Source organism: Urocitellus parryii, chromosome 4, assembly GCF_045843805.1.
Source record: "Urocitellus parryii isolate mUroPar1 chromosome 4, mUroPar1.hap1, whole genome shotgun sequence".
Classification (NCBI taxonomy): domain Eukaryota; kingdom Metazoa; phylum Chordata; class Mammalia; order Rodentia; family Sciuridae; genus Urocitellus; species Urocitellus parryii.
Window position 1 is genome coordinate 69,085,941 of NC_135534.1, and position 20,810 is coordinate 69,106,750.

The 20,810-nt window shown below is 47.2% G+C and overlaps 1 protein-coding gene across 5 annotated transcripts in view; it reads right to left on the reverse strand.

Moving 5' to 3' along the window:
- Tenm4 (teneurin transmembrane protein 4) overlaps positions 1-20,810 on the reverse strand; it is a 375,231-nt gene that overhangs the window by 205,710 nt on the left and 148,711 nt on the right. For 3 of the 5 annotated variants that reach the window (XM_026387278.2, XM_026387277.2, XM_026387274.2), the window contains one exon: positions 10,934-11,189. In XM_026387278.2, coding sequence (XP_026243063.2) covers positions 10,934-11,189 — 256 coding nt within the window. The remainder of the gene's footprint in view (positions 1-10,933; positions 11,190-20,810) is intronic. The other 2 variants (XM_026387275.2, XM_026387276.2) reach the window with 1 other exon arrangement.

A 20,810-nucleotide genomic window follows, 5' to 3' on the forward strand; every position in this document is an offset into this window, starting at 1 on the left:
TGCCTGGCTCACAGCAGTCAGGGGGAGCATTCTATATACAAACCTGAATGGCAGCTGTGTGCATCGAATCACAGCTGTCCCTGAAGAGGACTGACACGAGTCCAGCACTGACCTAGGCAAGTTACACCCATTCTCTCAAATCTTCAAAATAGGCTATGTGAGGAAGGCAATGCTTTCCCATCCCACACCTGACGAGCCTGAGATGGGAGTGGTGATGGCCCTGCCCAAGGTCACTAGTGAGCAAGGTTGGAAGCAGGAATGTGAGCTCAGGTGAATCTAGATCCAACCCCTGCACTTAATCCCCGACTCAATGACCTACATCTGCTTTAACGGGAGACATTCATTTGACTTGTGTAAAGAAACAAGAAAGCCAAGCATTTGGGGCTATCATCTCTAAAGCAATGATGCTCACACTGGAGTGACCAGCAGGACCATCTGGAGAGCTGGGCAGGCACTGCCCACCTCCAGTGACTCAGAGTCAATGGGTGGGGACTGAGAATCTGTATTCTCCCCAGCCTCCAGGTGGATGCTGACCATGGGGGAAGTGTCACTGTCCTTTAGCTGTGTGGGCTCCTGAGAGATGGCTGATTGGCAAGGGTGGTTCCCCATGGAAGACACAGGGGGGCTCATCACCCCCTGACTAAGGGCAGCATAGCATGAATGATGATAGCCTCACTGGCCCTTTTTGATCCCAACCAGGCCTGCTAAGTGACATCTGTCACACTCAGGTGCTCTGTCTTCTGTCTTCTGCTGTTTTCAGGAAGGTTCCCACCACACTATATGACCCTGAAGTGAATCACCTCTAACAAGCCAGTAGAGCTTCAGCTTGCCACATGCACTCCAGGGAAGAACTGGCTGCAGAAAGTCAAGTGTGGGCCCAGTCCTGAGAGGCGGACCTTCCTTCTGACTCTGCCCAGACCTGAAAACAGCATACCCAGATCCAAGTATCTTTTATGCTGCCTTCTTGCTGTGTGATTTTGGGTAAGAACCTTAAATTCTCTAAACCTTCCTTCCCTCTTGTTAAATGAGGATTGTAATACTAAGCTCACCAAGTTTGCTATGAGCATCAACCGGGTTAATGTTGGATGACTTATTAAGGGTTACAAAAATATAATAAAAGTGCTAATGCTAAATATGATAGCTGCTATTTATCCTGTATCTACCATATTTTATTCATTCTTCTAGGAACTCTACAACTGTCTGATTTAAACTTGATTCCTCACAACAACCCAACAAAATGTTAAAGGCAGGGATTGTCAAGTGCCTGAATTTCATTTTTTTTTAACTTTTAATTTATATCTCAGTACTGTTACCTCTGCTTTGTAGGCTGGCAGAGCAAGGCTGACAAGTAATGTTTTAAAGGTCATATCAATAAGCTGACACTGGCTCCTGGGTTTGCTGGAGCCCAGCACTCAGGTCCTCTCTGCTTCATAACCCTGCCTCACTCAGCACAACCTGTGACTGCTGACCCCCGACTGGCCTCAAAGACCAAAATGAATACTGCAGTGGCCGTGGGGACCTCCCCTTAAGGTGAGTCATGAAGCATGGCAGGCTGGGCAGCAGGTGTTCTGGTGGTGTTCAAGGCCCGAGAGCCATCCCTCAGTGCCTGGGAGGAGCTATAGGGGTGGGGAAGTCCCTCAGAGTGGCTTCATTGCTACCCCCAGCCAGGCAGTCCTGCTGAGGAAAGACCTGGGGCCCAGGGGAGGCATACAAGCTCAGGGCCAGACCATCTGGGTTCAGGTCCCAGGTCCATCCTTCGCCTGCTCTCAGTAGGTAAGTGGATTCTCTGAGCATCCCTGAAAGGGGATAACTGCTCACATGATAGACCCTCAAGTGTAATTTGGATAACTTCTCTGACCTCAACCCTCTCTAGTCCTTCCCAGGGCCCATAAGATCTTGCAAGATCTAGCTTTCCACCACTTTTCAAACCTCCTATTCTAGACTACAGATACACTGCCCTCTTGTATTTCTAAAATAAGCTAAGCCTTTGTGTTCATCTGCCAGAATCATCCTTCTGCAATGGCCTGCGTGGGTCACCTCCTTCCTCCTCAACTAGGACCTTCTCACCCTGCTAGAGCAGCTCCTACTCACTTCCCAACCACTGCTGGCCCTAGCACTGCCTTCTTCTCTCTCCTCTCTGCTTGCCCCTCCCTGCAAAACCGTTAAGCCCTATGAATAATAAAACTGCACAGGGGCCAGGGAGTGATGATGGGGAAGCCATAAACGTATATATGTTTATCTGCTAATTGTGTTTCTTCCTAATGCAATTCAATTTCCACGAGGCAGGAGTCTTATCTGTCTTGTTCACTACTATGTGCTTGAAGTCTTAGAGGAATGCCTGGCACATAGGGAAACTAAATAAATCTGTGCCGAGTGTTGCTGAATTTGGGGTACATGGACCATGTGCTTAATTGAAGATAGCAGCAGGTGGCATTTATTTTTATTTCTTCCATTCCCTGCACTTCCAGAGGGAGTTTCCGTCTCTCTGCAGCCCACACAGCCCAGTATGAGCAGCCCCACCCATCCCTGCACAGAGGAAGAGTTCTGCTGCCCCCCTGGGACTGGGGCTGACTGCATACTCCCCCAAACACCTGGGAGTTTGGCTAGGGTCACCAGGACACACTGTGCTCTCAGAGTCAGGTCTGTGTCTCAGACACAAATAAATAAGTAAGTATGTTTTCAGAGATAAACAAAAGGACGAAGATCAAAATGTTAAAGGCAGGGATTGTCAAGTGCCGAATCGCATGTTTTTTTTAACTTTTATATTTTAGAAAGAAACTTATTTCTAAAAAGGGAGAGAGCTGGCAATGTTGGCAGTTGTCTTCTAAAAGTACAGGTCTGTTAGGATCAGGGAAGAAGCAGTGCAACAGAATAAAGGATTTCTACAGCAATAGGGGGCCAGACCTCCTGAAAGAGCTTTATAAACATACTAGCTTGGATATAAATTATTTAGATCCCTTGGGAATCTGGGTGGGATTTGTGCACTTGCTGTAGATGGATGTTCAGAATGTTACTACTACCTTAAGATAGTCTTTTTCTCTTCTTGTAAAACTTAGTTCTGGGCCAAATTATTTGTGCTCATTTAACTGATGAGGAAACCGAGCCCCAGAAACACATGTACCCTGCTCCTGTACACACAGCAAGATAGCACTGAAGCTGAAATGAAAACCCAGTGTCCTGGCTGCCAGCTTAAGGACATTCCCTAAGTTACCTGACCACCACCCTGCTCCTGCTACCCTGCAACACTCTGTGTGCCAAGTTCTTCTAAGAAACAATGGCTGTGAGAATTCCTCCTTGGGAACCTAAGCTGTTGCACCCTCCCGGGTCAGGGTCCTGCATGGTCTCCTGCTCACTACTATTAGGGGCTCTCAGGAATGGACACCTGATTCATTTGACCTTCACTTTGATGGTTGTTACTACCTCTCTGACAGATATGGAAACTGAGGCTCAGGCAGATGAAGTGACTGCTCAGGGTCATTTGGCAAGGAAAGGCAGGGATGGGACTCAAACCAAATATCTGACCTACAGCACCAGATGCCCTTCAAGAAAGAGGTCACCAGCTCTTACACTCAGGTGCTGTTCCGTTCTTGGAGCCCTTCTCAGAGTGGAGAGGAGACTGGATTCACTTTATGCCTGGACTAATCCCTGAGCTGCCTGAAGCAGGAACTTCCAGGCCTGTCTGTGACCCAGGGCAGGTTGAGCTTATTCGCAAGGGCAGAAATGGCTTCAGGAAAGAAGTGCCCAGGAATCGCAGAGGCAGTCATCCCCCCAGATGTCCCTGTTCAACAGCCCATCTCTACACAATGAGCCTACTATCCTGGACTGTGTTCCTGCCCACAAGACTCTGGGACAGCTACCACTGCATCTGAATCTCACCATCCCCCAGTGAGGTAGGACAGGCAGGATTCAAACCTGTCTGAGACCCCACGGTGTGCAGGGGGTCAATGACTCCATCAAGACCACAGTCAGTTTTGGAGCTGGCATTTGAACAAATAAAAGAAGAAACAAAAAGTGCACTGGGAGATCCTTCCAAAAGCCCATCCTATAATTCCACTTTTGAACTTAAAAGATGCTGATAGCTAGCTACTCATCCCCACTTCTACCACTCCCGCCCCCATGGCCACAGGGAAAAGTGCAACCTCCTTTCATGTGACTCAGGTCCTCCAATGTCCATCTCCTTTGCTGACATCTTCATGAGACCACCTGTGCTCCCATTTCACTCAACTATTTACCACCTCTCCAAAATGACACATTTTCTCCCAGCTCTGGGCTTTTTTACTCAATTCCTCAACTCAGAATTCCATTTTCCCCTGCAAACTCCTACCTGTGGATGCCTTTGCAAGCTACTTTCAGTAATTAGGAAGTCGGCTTTGGGCAGTCGTGGGTTGCAAGGGCTCTGAGCCACCCAGCCTGGGTACCTGGCCCTATTATTTGCTGGCTGTGGACTTTAGGCAAGTAACTCAGTCTTCTGCCTTTCAGATCCTTCATCTATAATGGGGATGCTAATAAGACAACCTACTTATGTGGAAAAGAGTTAACATGCAAGAAGGGCTGCTATCAGGCGGGCTCTTGGCTGGCATCTGGGAACTGAGGTTTCAGGAGTGTTCCCACTATGCCCTGACCGGAACAGCTGGCTCGACCTGCATAAACTATCTGCAAAAATAACATGGTTAATGCTGAATACCTGCCTTCCTTCTGGGATTCTGGAATTTTCCAGACAGAGGGCCCACATGACCAGCCCCTAGTAAAAACCCTGGGCACCGAGAAGCTAAAGAGCTCCCTGATTGGCAGCATTTCACGTGTTGCCACACCTATTGAGGACTGAGGACTATGGAATTGCACCTGGTTTGATGTCTCTGGACTTCACCTCATGCTCCATTCTTTTGCTGCTGTTGCTTTGTATCCTTTCATCTTAATAAAGTGGACCCTTGATCTGGCTATCCATGAGTCCCATGAGCCCTACTACTAAATCTGGAGATGGTTGTGGGGACCTGAAGAGATGACCTATGGGGGACTTGTGATGATAAAAGGGTAAAGTGGGAAGTCTGTACCTAGTAAGGATTCTATGAGGGTTTGTTGATGGCTACTTGATGCTCCCAAGTAGAGGGAACCACACCTGGCCCTCGGCTGAGGGTGTGCATTCTGTCAGAATACTATGTGGCATGTCTGCCTCCCTCCACAGCTCATGAGCTTCTTAAATGGCAGTGCTCTGTGTTTAAGCATGTTTGTGACTGAATGACAGTGGAGGCTGTCCATTCTAACTCAGCAATGCTCAAGGGTTGCATTGGCCCATGAGAAGTCACTGTGAGAAATTCTGGGACCCACCCCCAGGCTGGCCCAGAAGCCATCAGGTAGCCCCATTCTGAGGGTGGAAAGGCTGTTCCAAAAATGCAGTGTGACCACAAAATGGGCCCCAGGCTCCCAAACCAGGCCTGAGATCAGCTGAGCCGTGGCAGAGGTCTGGCAAGCCTTCTGCTCTGACTTCTCCTTCATCTGACAAGAGCCTGATGGGTTATTAATCAGACAGTCCCAGAGAAATCAATTAAGCATCTGATGCTGCACAGTGAGAAAGAAGTGGATCAGGGTTTGGGGGACCCTGAACACATGGCCCTCTGAAGAATGGATCACAGAGTCATCTGTGTGGCTTAAAGCAGCATCTCACCCCAGCTCTAGGAAGCATGAGTAAGCCAGGTCCTCCCTGGGGGGCCCAAGCAGCCTTGGGGATCATAAGAGGTGCAATGGGCACGGAGCATGGAACACCCCTACAGAAGCCCTCTCTCTCCTCCATCCTTCTGCTAGCCTTTCTTTTTCTGCCAACATAAATGTAATCCCTCCTGGTCATCCTACCAGCTGTTACTTTATTTGCCTAGCTATTTACTTTAGACTCTCAACATGGACTCAGTTTGACAATTAGGGAAGGGGCTGTGACTATTTTTCTCTGGTACCAGGAGGCTCTCCTTCTGGTGGTGCTTAGCAAAAGCTATTTAGGACAACTGTCTCACATAAGGCCTGCTCACTCAGCTTCCAGGCCTCTCTCGGGCCCTCTGGTCCTCCACCTGGAGGACCCCTGCTTGCTCTTCAAACCTGTCGCACAGCATCAGGGTCACTGGGAAGCCAGCCCTTATCCCCACTCAAACTTAAGTTACCTATATTTATAATTATTTGTTCCATCACTCATTCATTTTACCTGTGTGTTAATATTTATCAAGCACTTTCTCTCTTATGGCCAGCACCGAGTCCTGTGCTGGGAATCCCAAGCAATAAGAACACAGCACACTCCCTACACTCACCTCGACCACAGCACTTATCCTACTGCAAGAGTCTGGACTCTTAAACAACATGTTAGTTCATAGTGTGCACTCGTGAGTATTAACTGAATAATGAGTACTACATTTTCTGACGTTAATATGTTATTAATACAACAGCCTTACAAAGGTGTTGTGGATTAAAGGTGACTGTCAATTCTTTGACACTTCTCCCATTGAGATGCGAGGTCTATTTCCACTCCCCTTGAAGCTGCCTGGTCCATGACTGCTTTGACCAACAAACTATGGTGGAGGTGATGCTTTGCCAGTTCCAGGTCAAGTCTCTTGGAGGATCAATGGCTTTTGTCCTGTTACCTTGAAATCCTGAGTCACAGAAAAATGAAATACAACTGTCCTGCTTAGGAGAAGCCCTGAGATTGTCAGAGGGAGAGGGGTCCTGCTGAGTGCAGCTCTCTGCCCCCAGCAGGTGTCAGCTCCCAGCTGACCCTCAGCACCATGTGGAGTGGAAGAGCCAGCTGGACCCTTCCTGAACTCCCCACTCACCCAGTGAACTATTATTGGCTGGATATTTTCTAAGCCACTAAGTTCTGGCTAGTTTATTATGCAGTAATATATAATCAGAACAGGAAGTTACTATTATTTTCTCCATTTCAGAGGTCACAAAGTTTAAAGTTTAAGTCCCAGCTAGTGTGCATGAGGTGGGAGTTTAAGCATAGGGTGCGTCTGACCCTAACATCTGTGCCATGAACCACTTGCTATGGTCAATGGACTGTCACTTATGCCCTTTGAACACCAGGCCACACATGGTGTGCAAAAGTATGAGAAGGGGTAGAACTCCTCCATTCTCTTAACTCCTCTGGTGAAAAAGGACACTCTAAATGACTTCTTCACAGGTTGACCTCGGGAGGCAGACATACGTGAAAAGAAGGGAAATCGCCTTTGCAGTATGACTTCTACATGCCAGGCTCTGTGCTGTGTGCTTCTTAAATGATATCTCAATTCTTCTTCCCAACCTCCTTGGGAAGCTTGGATTCTTATCTGAAGTTATAGAGCGGGGAATCAAAGTTCAGAGATGTTAAGGAACTTGCCCAGGCACTGAGCATTAAAGCTGAGGTAAGAACGAAGCTCCACCTGACTTTAAAGCCCATAGTCTTTCCATCTGGCCAAGCTGGTCAGCTTGTGATTCTACCTGGAAGATTTGTCACTAATCCCTCTTAAACTCTACCTTTTAGTTTAATGTCGTGCACCAGTTAAGGTCAGTATAAAGACCCTGGGTTCTGATTGTGTTATCCACCATATCAGATACTTCTCTCAGCTGCCATTCATCCTTCGTGACTCTGGGGTCACAAAGGGAAGCTTTCTCAAACATTTCATGTAGAGCATCAAGAATAAGTAATGCTTGGCTAGATCCAAAAGTGAGGAAGAGGGGCTGAGGTTGTGGTTCAGCGGTAGAGCGCTTGCCGAGCATGTGTGATGCACTGGGTTCCATCCTCAGCCCCACATAAAAATAAAATAAAGGTATTGTCTTTACCCACAACGGAAGGGTGACTCTGGCAGAGCTCAGAGTCCCTGCAAAGGCGCAGAGGCATGAAAGGGCTGGGGACTGGGGAGATGCTTATATAGGCTGTTAAATATATTCAATGTAACATTTATGTCATTGTGTGATGTATATACATGGATATATGCACAAAATGGTGTGAGTACATATGTACACATTAACAACATTTACCTTTTGGAGGTAGATATGGTGACTTTCTTTTCTTCTTACTTACTTCACTTGCTAACTGTTCTGTGATGAACATTTATTATTTGAGTGATAAAGTATAAAGGAAAAGAAAGCACAACTCCATGCAGTGTGAGCAATGGTTGTGGGAGGGTAGAGGATCGGGGAGGCAGGCAAGCAGGGCTCATGAGGTGGGAGAGGCGAGCTGGGCCCACCTCTGCATCACACACTGTTAGGAAAACCACCCTGGCTGCTGGTCTCCTATCTCCCTTTCCCTGGAAAAACCTGGAGACTCAAAGTAGGAATTCCTGTTTTGCCCCTAATTGAGAAAATAAACACTAAGACAAGGGAGTGGTGGCCGAGGTCCATGCAAAAATCAGAACCATTGATTAGCCACTGGCTTCTTTCTGCCATGTGCCACTCAATAAACACACTGGAAATAACGGAGACCTGATTAGCTGTCCTGGACAAGATGACAGACAATTATCCCACTCTATAACTGATGAGAGCAAAGGAGGCATGTAGGGAAAAGTCATGCACAATTTTAAATGAAGCCAACAGAAACAATATTAATTAAGAGAGGGATGGCGGCTTTGGGCCTCACCTCTGAGAAATGTGCTTTTGGAAAAATGACTCTACAGGAGTAAAGTGGCACAAATGGATGTTGATTTTCTTTCATTAGACCCCACAAGCTCAATGTGCCAACACTGTAGTTGTGAATCAGGCAGAGTCAGAAGGGGACACCTTCCATATATGGATCAATTTCACTTCCCCAAATGTGCTATGACTTTTGAGCTCTTCATATGTAATAAACAGAAGCTCAGAAAAATAAAATGTATGTTTCCCACTACTTTAAAGAAACAGGGCTGGGCACAATGGCACAGGCCATTTCTCTCAGTGACTGAGGAGGCTAAGGCAAGAGGATCAAAAGTTTGAGGCCATGATGGGCTCTGTGGTGCACGCCTGCAATCCCAGTAGCTTGGGAGGCTGAGGCAGGAGGATCGCAAATTCAAAGCCAGCCTCAGCAAAAACGAGGTGCTAAGCAACTCAGTGAGACTCTGTCTCTACATAAAATACAAAATAGGGCTGGGGATGTGGCTCAGTGGTTGAGTGCCTCTGCATTCAATCCCTGGTATACTACTACTACTACTACTACTACTAATAATAATAATTATTATTATTTGAGGCCAGCTTCTGCAACTTAGTGAGATCCTGTCTCAAAATAAAAAAATAGAAAGGGCTGGAGAAGTAGCTCAATGGTGGAGTATTCCTGGGTTCAATCCCCAGTACTGCAGAAATAGATATATAGCTGGGCACAGTAGTGCACACCTGTAATCCTAGTGGCTTGAGAGGCTGAGGCAGGAGGATCTCCAGTTCAATGCAGTGAACAACTTAGCAACTTAGCGAGGCCCCAGGCAACTCACTGAGACTCTAAATCTAAACGAAATACAAAAAAGGGGATGTGGTTGGGACTAGGGTTGTGGCTCAGTGGTAATGCACTTGCCTAGAATGTGCGAGGCCCTGGGTTCCATCCTTAGCACCACATATGAATAAACAAAGTAAAAAATCCATTGGCAATTAAAAAGTATTTAAAAGCCTGGGAGGGATGTGGTTCAGTGGGTAAGCACCCCTTGGGTTCAATCCTCAGTACTGGGAAAAAAAAAGATATGTAGATAGGGTAGAAGATGAAGTGGTACCACTGTGTCCCCCAGGATACTCTGCCTTCTGTGTAGAGAGCAGGAAAGGCCATGCCCTCCCCATAGTCAACAGTGCTCATCTCAGAGTGGTAAGGTGACAGGTAAATTGAATTCTCCTCTTTGTATCTTCCTGCATATTCTATAGGGAGCTGTATGGTTTTTATAATTATTAAAAATGTTTCACTTGGGGGCTGTGGCTGTGGCTCAGCGGTAGCACACTTGCCTGGCATGTGTGAGGCACTGGGTTCGATTCTCAGCACTGCGTATAAATAAAAAAAAATAAAGGTCTATCAACAATTAAAAAAATAATTTTTAAAAATGTACTAAAAAAATGTTTCATTTTGGAAAAATAGTGACTAAGTAGTGGCTAGAGAACTCAGACTGACTGATTGTCCCTGAGCTGAGGGAAGCATTCCAACACATGGTTGGAGTAAAGAAGAAATCTGGGGTGTTGGGAGCAGCACTGGACAGCAAGTCAGGAAAGCAGGGTTCAAATCTGAGTTGTGCATTACCTGCCCGTGTGACCCTGAGCTAGGATCTGCTCTAATTCTTATTTTCCAAAACTCCTAAATGGGGGTCATCCTAGCAAGCCCCATCTCATGAAGGTGGAGGATTGCATAATACCACACATTGAAAGCCCTTGCAACTAACACTGATCCTCAGGGGTCACTAGGGCTTTGGGTATAAAGGGGATAGGACAGCAGGAGAGGATGAGGGGAGGGGAACTGGGGTTTATTGAGCACCCACCCAGGTCAGACAGGCCTGATGTTAGGCATAGGGTGATGAAATCATGGTAGAAACAGGAGAGGAGAGGACCCCAATCAAACCAGAACTGAGAGCCTGCTTTTGTCACACCTGTGGCTGCTTCCTTTGCACACATGGGCTCTCGACTACTTCTAAAGCTGCCCTACCCAGTCGGCATCATGACCATTTCAGAGAAGGGAGACAAGGGAGCGATGGTCCAGCCACTGGACCAAGGTCATCCCTTCCTTCGGGAAGCAGCAGGCTAGCAGCGGATCTCAGGTCTGACGGTTTCCAAAGCCCACGATCTTTCTGTCCCATATTCCACCGCCTTTTCTCATGTAGTCTGAGAATCACATCCTAAGGCTGTGCACCTGACCCCCAGCCTCTCTGATCAGGAAGGAGGCAGGGACACAGACCACCCCAACAGGCCACCCGAAGACCTCGGTCTCAGGTAGAATGGCCCCCAGCCGCCCAGGTCCCCAGCGGGCACCCCCGGCATGCACCTGGTCTCCAGCGGGATGTTGCTGTTGAGCAGCCAGTTGTCCTGGGCGTGGGCGGGCTCCTGGGCGCCGCCTGCAGGGGGCTCTCCAGAGAGGGAGTGGTCCGTGGGGGCGGGGCTGGGGTTGCTCCTCGGAGTGAAGTTGCCCCGATTCAGAGAGTTGATGGAGGCTGCGTGGTGCTGGTTGGGGGTGTGGGCATGGGAGAGCGGTGGCGGCGGAGTCCTGAGCCGAGGGTGGTTCTGCAGGCCTCCTGGGTGATCTGGAACACAAACATGGCCAGGTCAGAGGAGTAAGGAGCTAGCTGGACCCTGCCCCTCGGCTGGAGGAGCAGCCCCGGAGGGCTGAACAAGACCATGGGGAAAGACTGAGGCACTCTGGGTGTTAGCAATGATCTAGATTAAAGCATTCGATCAAGATTTAGTTGACCCATGTTTACTGAGCACCTACTATTCTAGGTATGTGTGTGGGGAAAGATGAACAGAATAAAAATTCTGGACCCAACCCATTGAGCTTAAATTCCAGCCGGGGGAAAAAACAGACAAGATTCAAAAGAAAACAAAAAACTAGCTGCCCATGTCAGCAACTTCACTGTGCTTCTCTCATACTTTTAGAGCTTTAATTTTTAAAATGTGGTTCTGGACCAGAAGCTTCAACATCACCAGTGGGTGTGATAATGTGTTTGAGATGAAAGTTCTGGGGTCCTCCTCCAGGCTTATTGAGCTTTGTGGTGAGGCCCAGTAATCTGATTTCACAAAGCCTCGAGGGCTGAGTTGATAAATATGAGAACACACAAAGTAAGGAAGGAGACTGTGGCACTGCTGAAATCCTAGACCAAGTGGCTTCAGAGAGAAGATGACTTTGGAGTCAAGTGAGCCCTACTGGTGTCTGGGTGGTTAAAAACTACTATTAACACTTATTGAACACATACTATGTTAACAGACACTCTTCTGAGCCCTCTGCATGTAGTCATTCAGCTAATTTATCATACTGCCGAGCAGGTACTGTTTTTTCTTCCCATTTTACAGACGAGGAGATTGAAATCAATCTTTTATTTATTCCTTTCACTTATCCAGAGTAACAAGTATTATCATCATAAATTTATAAATGAAAACCTTAGACTTAGAGCAGGTAGGTAAAATGCCCAAGGGCATGTGGCTAAGAAGTTGCTATTGACAAATAAAGCAAATAAAATTCCTGGTGATGCCGTGAATGTGGCCAGTCTAGAGGTAAATGTTTACCATCCAGATAAGCTATGTATACAGACAGCTTAATCTTTCCATGCTGAATATATTATGGGGGTAAAGAAGTTAGGAAATTAGATTTCTAGTGTAGATTCTGCCATTTATTAAACACATAACCACAGACAAGCCTCTTAACCTCTTAGAGCCAAAGTTTTCTCGCCTGCAAAATGGGACAGATAGTTTATTACAAGGAATGACAGAGCTATGAGGAGATTAAATGACACAATCAGTGGGAAAGAAATATTTTTGAAGTTCACAGTTTACAAAGTACTCTGCTTTACTTGTTGTTCATGAACATTCTTTATTTTGCAAAGGAGACTAAGAGTCTGAGAGAGCAGGATTCAAACCACAGTGGGTGCCATATTCCAGAGGGTGTGCTCTTTCTGGGATCAGGGACGGCTTTCTGAAGACTGCAAGTACAGCAGAATGCGAGGCCTCTCAATGATGTGGATTTAGTAGTGGAAGATGCATCACTCTCTGCTTTTTAGGTAACCCCGTCTTTCATACCCAGGAGTTATAAAGCAAATCTGGTGTGGAATTTGGGGTGGGGAATTAGGAGAGAAAGAGAGAAAGAGACAGGCACCAGAGTGGGTCACTTCCCATGCAAGCTGCCACCTTCAGCATGGATCCTATATGGGCAATGGAGCCACTGGAATCTGATGCAGGCCTGGTGCTCAGCCTCACCTTTCCCCTGCCCCACTCCAGACACACTTCCTCTCAGAAGCCAGGAGTCCACTGAGGCAGTTCAAGTGTTTGAAACCTCAACCTCCATGAGGAGAGTTGCCAGGATAGACACAGGATGTGAATGGTACCCGCGGAAGATGGGCAGTGCTAAAGTCCTGGGCCAGAAGGGAGCTAGCAGGATGCCCTTTGATGGATGGGGACAGTATCTGGAAGCCAATATGACCTGTCTGGCAGTGCCCCACCCCCACCCCAACCCAGAGAAACCTTGGGCCAGGGAGACCGCAAAAATGGACAGGGTCATTTGTTTAGTCTAGCTGTCCTCAGGCAGCACTTTAATGGAAACAGAGCCTGGGACAGAAGCCAGCAGCAGAAGTAACTGCCTGGGCTGACTGACTGCCCCTACCCCAGCCCACCAGAGTAGAGGGGCAGTGACTAATCCAGTACGGCCAGTGGTGCTCAGGAAGCCAGCTGGGAGAGATAACCCAGTCCTTGCTCCTGCCTCCTCCCAGGAGTCAACCTCAAGGCGTGTCACTTGATATTAATAATGGCTGTGACGGAGGTGAGCCCCTACTCTGTATGTTTTCGCATTCTTAACTTTTCTGATGTGCACAGCAACCTCTAGAGGATGGTGTTCACATCATTCCCATTTTACAGGTGAGGTTGTTGAGGCTTACCACTAGTAAGTGGTCCTCATAAATCCAAAGACTAAATTCTGTCTTCTAAGCCTTGTGTAAAACACAGGCTGTCTTAGTCCATGGCTGAAGGCAGTAAGAATGCCCTTAGGGAAGAGAGTAGGGTCCGGGGTCTGACAAGCTGGTCTGTGAGGCTACAGACTCGCTTTGTGACTTAGTAAGGACCTCAGGCTAGACCTTGATACTGTTCAGAAGCCCGCCAAGGCTGCTGATCTGCTGAGATTTCAAGTATAAGGTCACTGGTCACAGATCTAAAAACTCACTCTAAAAGAAATTTCTCCTGTGGGGACAAGGAAAGTTCTGGTCCAAATCCTCTATTTTCTGAAGCTGAGTTCAATTGCCGCCTATCTATTGCCTCCCTGGGTCCCTCCCCAAGTTCTCTTCTCCTCAAACACCAGCCACAGCGGACCCACCCTCTCCCCACTGTCTCCTCAGGGAGGATCATGTGCACTTTTGTCCCTGTTCTGTCTTCCTAATAGAGGTGAATACCCTGTGGCTCTGTGTGGGGCAACTGCAGGTCCCAGAACTGAGTGGATGGGCATGACAGGCTTCTTGAGTGGGCAGCCTATGCGAGTGGCCTGGGCAGTCTGTCCAGGAGGGTATTGTTCCTTTGGAGTATGTTTGAATAGGGAAAAAGATAGGCGACCACCCTGGACCCTCCAGCCCTTGGGCCCACACAGACCCTTACTTATTTGCCTGGAGCCAGAGCTCCAGATGCTTGGCTGGGCCCTTCTCCTTCCCTCACCATTTCTGCTCTGAGAATCTTAAGAAAGGGGACCTTGCTGTTTCCAAGGGGAAAGCTCTGTATTGGGCAGCTCAGCAATGGAAACCTCACTTGCAAAGCTCTTTCACAAGGAGCAAATGTCTCCCCTGGTCTGCACCCTCCTTTCTGTTCCTGTGGCCAGGAGGGAAGGCAGGGGAGAGAGGCTACGGAGGCGCCTTCTTTGACCTCCTCTCCTTCCCGTGCTCCTCTTCAGAAGGAATTAGAATGAATTCATGCATTTTGCATTTACTGAGAGCCTGTTCTGGGCCAGGTCTTGTAAAACAGGGTGCCGGGAATGAAACAGGAGATATATATATATATATATATATATATATATATATATATATATATATATATATATGGCTTAAGAGACCTCTCTTCTGGTTTCCACTTACTGGCCAACAACTCACTTCCCCTCCTCAGTCTGTGGTTGGTGCATTTGTGGGAGGGGCCGTGTACTCCGCCTTCATCACCTCTGGATGATGAAGAGTCATGGCCTTTGCTCAAGTGCCAAGTGTACAGTGGAGTCCTGAGGGAGGGGCTCACACTCCCTTGTCTCCATATCTCCAGTGGCAGAACAGAGCTGGGCCTGGTGCATGGGAAACCCTCAGCATGTGGTGGGGAGAGCAGCAGGTGAGGGGCTTGGCCCTTGTGCCTGCTCAGGTTCCTGCTTCTCTCCTGCTGCCTGGGAGTAAGCGTCCATGCATTTATAAAGCTCTGCTGCAAGTTCCAATTTACACCCTCTTCTTGCAGGTGCAGATACCAACTGCGTCTCTCCAGCAAGCCCGATGTGACTCTTTTTACTGTTATTTGTGCATAGCATTATCAATAAAGATCTCTTGCTTATCTGAGTTTTGCAAGCACAGTTTTCTAGGGAGATTTTTTTCTTTTTTCTTCCTACAAGTTCTCAGGGATATTTGCAGTTGCTGGTGGCTTCCAACACCTCAGACATTTCAAAATTTATATGCATACAAACTCAGAACACCAAAAGCTCCTCGCTGCTTCTTCCTGAACAGAGATCATAGGGAGTCTCCTTGAGAGTTCTGGGCCCAAGCAGTAAATCACAAAAAGGGATTGGATCTTGGTGTTAGACATTCCTGAGTTCAAGTTTTGGTTATGCTACTTAGAAGCTTATAAACTGTGTGACCTTAATCAAGTCACTTAATATCTCTGGATTTTAGTTTTATAATCACTAAACAGAGATAATACCTACTTTACAGGATTATTATGAGTATTAAATGAGATAATGTATGTGAGGTAAGCAGCACAGTGCCTGGAGTATTTTTTTAATTATTAACTATTAATCCATAGTCATGATAAAGGGATGTCGAATGAATAAATCATAAAGCACTAAATGTCTCCATGGTGACCACTCTTCAGCATTTGTAACAGGGGCCCCAAAGCAAAATACATTGAGAAAGAAGGAGCAGGAAAATAGCTAACAACCGAGGTGTGATACTCTTTTATTACTGCTGAGTCACACTCTGTACAACCCACTGGCTCTTAGGAGCCTGGTCTCAGGAGGGCACCTGTGATTCAACATGCAGGTCAGAAGTGGATGAGTACCACCAGTCCTGATGCCCACAGCAAAATCAAACACATTGGGGTCTCCAAGTCTTCAAAGATGAGGGCTCATTTATTCATATATAAGCATCTTGGAGCAAACCAGCCTGTCACCCAAATCATGCCTCTCTGTCCAGTTTCCAGGTGTGGCATAGTGGGAGGACCCTGAGGTTGCTCAGTTCATCAGCAACATTAAACAGCTTTCATTGTGTGCAGGGACTTATGAATTATCAGAGGAGAGAGTCCCATTCTTAACAAGTAGCCAGTGTTTGGGGGACGGTTGGTAAAGAAAGGCACAAGGGCAGAGCTTGGGGGTCTCAGAGACCTGGATTCAGCCTTAATTCTGTCTCTTATGGGAAAATTACTTAACTTCTCTGAGCCTCTAGTTACTCATCTATAAAATGTATTTATATTAGTAACTGCAATAAAAGAAGACAAAAGAAGACAGTCTGTTTTAGTCAGATTTTTCATCACTGTGACCAAAAGACCTGACAAGAACAATTACAAGAGAAAAACTTTATATGGTGCTCAACAGTTTCAGAGGTCTCAGTCCCTAGACAGCCCCATTCCTCAGGGCTCAAGGTGAGGGCAGAACAACATGGCAGAAGGCTGTGGCACAGGAAAGCACCTGGGAACATGGCACCAGGAATGGGAGGCATTGATTCTTCTCTCCAGATATAAAATATATGCCACAAAACACACCCCCCCTGACTCACCCCCTCCAGCCCCACCCTGCCTGCCTTCAGTAGTTACCACCCAGCTAATCCCTGTCAGGGGATTAATTCACTGATTGGGTTAAGGCTCTCATAACCCAATCATTTCACCTCCAAATTTCTTGCATTGTTTCACACATGAGCTTTTGGGGAATACCAGATATCTAAACCATATCTATCATAGACTGATACAGAAATTCAGAAATAAGGGCTGGGGTTGTGGCTCAGTGGTAGTATACTCGTCTGGCAGGCGGGAGGCCCTAGGTTCAGTCCTCAAAACCATACACATACACACACACACACACACACACACACACACACACACCAGAAATAAAGCAAAAGCAAATATGGTCTTTGGCATGGCTTTGAAATGTTCATAGTGTAGTTAAGATAACACACATATACACCCTACACAAAATGGTGATCAGGATGAAATTATATATCACGGACATCGTCATTTATACCAGTGCACATGTGTAGGATACTCCATGCCAGACATTTTCTAAGTACTTATTTATTCATCCCTATCACAACTCTGTAAAGAAGGTACTATTGCCAGGCTTGATGGCACATGCCTATAATCCCAGTGACTCAGGAAGCTGAGACAGGAGGATCACAAGTTTGAGGCCAGCCTTAGCAATTTGGTGAGGCTTTAAGCAACTTAATGAGACCCTGTCTCAAATAAAAACTAGAAATGGCTGGGGATGTGACTCAGTGGTTGAGTGACCCTGTTACCAAAAATAAATAAATAAATAAATAAAAAGAAAGAAAGAAAAAAAAGTACTATCATTGGTTCTCATTTTGTAGATGAGGACACTGAGACACAGAGAGGGTACATACTTTGCTTGGGATTACAAAGCCATGAGGTGATGGAGCCAGAATCTGAACTCTAGGCCCATGCTCAGAAGCACTCTGCTCATGCCCATCAAGAGAGGTGACACGGGCAGTGCTTGCATCCATACCTATCATGTGAGCACCTCCTGGGTCATGCTCATTGGCTCACACTACAGCTATGGAGCTGGAGCACACTGTGGCACAGCTGACTCTCGGGGTCAGGGAAGGTTTCCTGAGAAGTGACACAGGGCATTCCAGGCAGAGAAGGACACATGTACAAGCGTTCAGAAGCCTGAGAGAGCAGGAGTGCTGGGGACACCTTTTTAAAATAGCATGGATGGTTGTAAGGGACAGTTGCTGGGGTGAGGTGGAGGCACTAGGGGAAGGCCCAGGGGGTGGTTGCCTGGAGATGCCAAGCCAAGGAACTGGCCTTTATCTGGAGGGTAAGAGGGCGTGCCATTGTTGTGGTTTAGATGTGAGGAGTCCCCCAAAAGCTCACATGTGAGATAATGCAAGAGAGTTTAGAGGTGAAATGATTCTATTATAACAGACTTAACATAATCAGTGAGTTGATCCCCTGGTAGAGATTAACTGGGTGGAAATTATAGGCAGGTAAGATGTGGCCAGGGGAGGTGGGTCACTGGGGATGGGCCTTTGGGGTATATATTTTGTCCCTTGGGAGTGGACTCCCTCTCTGCTTCCTGGTACCACGTCCCCAGCTACTTTCCTCTCCCACACACTTCCTCCATGACGCTCTGCCTCACATCAGGCCCCAAGGAATGGAGTCGGCTATCTATAGATTGAGACCTCTGAAACGGTGAGCCTCAAAATAAACTTTTTCTCCTCTAATTGTTCTTTTCAGGCATTTTTGGTCACAGCAGTGGAAAAACTGACTGAAACAGCTGTCATCACATTAGCATCTGAGGGAGCTTCCTGGTGGCCCTGTGGAGGAGGAGGCAGGAAGGGCAAGCTACACGCAGGCCTGGACAACCCCGAGTGTCTTACTGATAGAAGATTCCAGAGGAGTACCTCACCATTTTTTAAAATAAGATCATACACTCAAGGAAAAGTCATAATCTCTCAGAGCCCTGGCTCAGGCAAAGGACTCAGACATGCCAATAACCCTGCAATTTGAGGTCAGTGAGGGGGGCAGGCAGGGTGCCCACACCATGCCCTGCAAAATGGCTGACGGTGCCCAGAGTTCTCCTTGCCATGGAGTTAATGATGGCCCCAGTGTGCACTGCAGTCATTCATAGGGCCCTAAAGATTGTCAGATATGAAAGATGATGGTATTTATTTACCATAAGACACAAAAATGCCGCTGCCTGAGAATGCCTACAGAAAGAGTTATTTGGCTTCCATTGAAATGCCATTGACTACCCCTGACTTGGGATGGTGATGTAGCGGTGCTGAGAGTTTAGCTGATGAACCCTGGCCCACGAGACCAATTTCGAGAGGCCAGAAAGCTCTTTGTCACCACCATCGTCAGCCACAATTTGATGGCCTGACTTCTAATCTTGGTTCTGCCTTCTTCAAGCTGTATAATCTCCAACAATTTATTCAACCTCTCTGAGTTTTAGTTTCTTCGTCTGTCAAATGTGTGTGTGGACACTGTGTAAACTGTGGAGTCCCACGCAAGAGTTAAAGAGATGATCACCTGGACCTGGAGTGGATACAAATAGTGAAACGTAAAAAGCAGCCCTGGGCCTGAGCATATGGCTCAGGATGGATTTTTCGTGGTGTGTTCTCTGCCCATTCATTTCCTCCCTGAACAAAATGCTTTCTGTTCACTTTCCCTGATGTCTTCCTAATGGCAAGTGTGCAGGGATTCTAAATGGTACTTGGCCTGGAACCCCAGATGCTTCACTGAGAGAGAAGGGCCTGGAAGTTAGGAGGATACCCTTCCAGTTTTCTTACTGGGGGTTAAACAGAGCTCCTTGAGGTTGGAGTAGGGCTCAGAGTGTGGCTGTTTTTGCTTTCTTACTTACTTAGAACAGACTAAATAGACTATTTAAGTGCTTTGTAATTTAGAGATTGTAATGAGGGGACAGTGTATGCAAAAGCTTCATTGTTTGATGTGATGGTTCTCAAATAGGGGTGTGGGTGGGAGTGGAAGAGGGTGTTTTCCGGTTGTTAAAATGCCTGAGAAGTTCAACTGGCATTTGGTAGAAATGGTACCAGGAACCCTAAGTGTGTGGTGGGAGAGGTGAACGGTTACTGTCAGATTTTACTGGTGGCCTCCTCCACCCCTGTCCTGAGTTCCTGATCAGTCTCTGTTCTTCTCTAACTCCTTGGGACACCCTGGCTCTCTTGCCCTCTGTCTTTCAGATAGGTTTGGCTAAGTAAGAGCCTAGCAGTGTGCTGAAAGGTGGGAGAACTGAGAAACTGAGGTACCCTCTCCCATGCCAGGCAGTAGTCACCTCCCTCAAGGCTACACAGCTTAAAGATAATAGTTTAGGGAAGGGCAAGGACTGAACTAGGAGATGAAGTAGAGTAGGGGTGAGGTGTATCAAAAGAAGGGGAGAGGGCTGGGGTTGTGGCTCAGTGGCAGAGCACTTGCCTAGCATATGTGAGGCACTGGGTTTGATTCTCAGCACCGCGTATCAATAAATAAAAAATAAAGGTCCATTGACAATTAAAAAATATTTTTAAAAAAGAAGAAGGGGAGGGCCTCAGGTGGGGGGCTGGCAGGAAGAAAGGCCCACGGCTGAAAGATACAGGCCCCACATGGTAGCAGGATGGCCCAGGGACATGGCTCAGAGAGAGACATAGTCAGTGTTGCTGTCTATTCCAGGGTCACGGCAATTCAGATACAAACTAAGCCAAGAGCATTAACGCCCATCCCTTCTAAGCATGGTTCATGCATGAATGCCTTGGCTGAGCCCGCATTTTAACCCAGTGGAACCATCTCCCCAGTATATTCAAACTTGATTCTTGTGCTTGTCCCCACTGGTGAAAATTTGCTGTGTGGTTTTGTTCAAGGCACTTAATCCATCTGAGTCCTAATTTCCTTGGTTGATAAATAGGAAAAAGAGGTAGAGGGAGTTTTAGTTTTAAAATCTAAGTCTTTGTCACTTTGGGCAGATGAGCGTGTGTTACTGGTTAATGAACCTCAGCCTGCAGAAGATGTGCTGGGCAAGCTGTGTACGGGACCGCGCTGGGCACCTGGGCACCAGACAAGCTGAGAGGTGGATGGGGAAAAAGAGGAACATGGGGATTCCTGCCACTTCCCCCTCCCCACTTCCCTGCCTTCATTCCTTTGACGAACTTCACTCTCCGTAGGCCTTGAGCTTGCTACTGGAGACACAGGAAGGGCTAGACAGCTCCTGCCTGTAAAACCTGAACAGACTTGCTGGGAAAGGCCAGTGCAGCCAGGGGCCGGGGGATCTC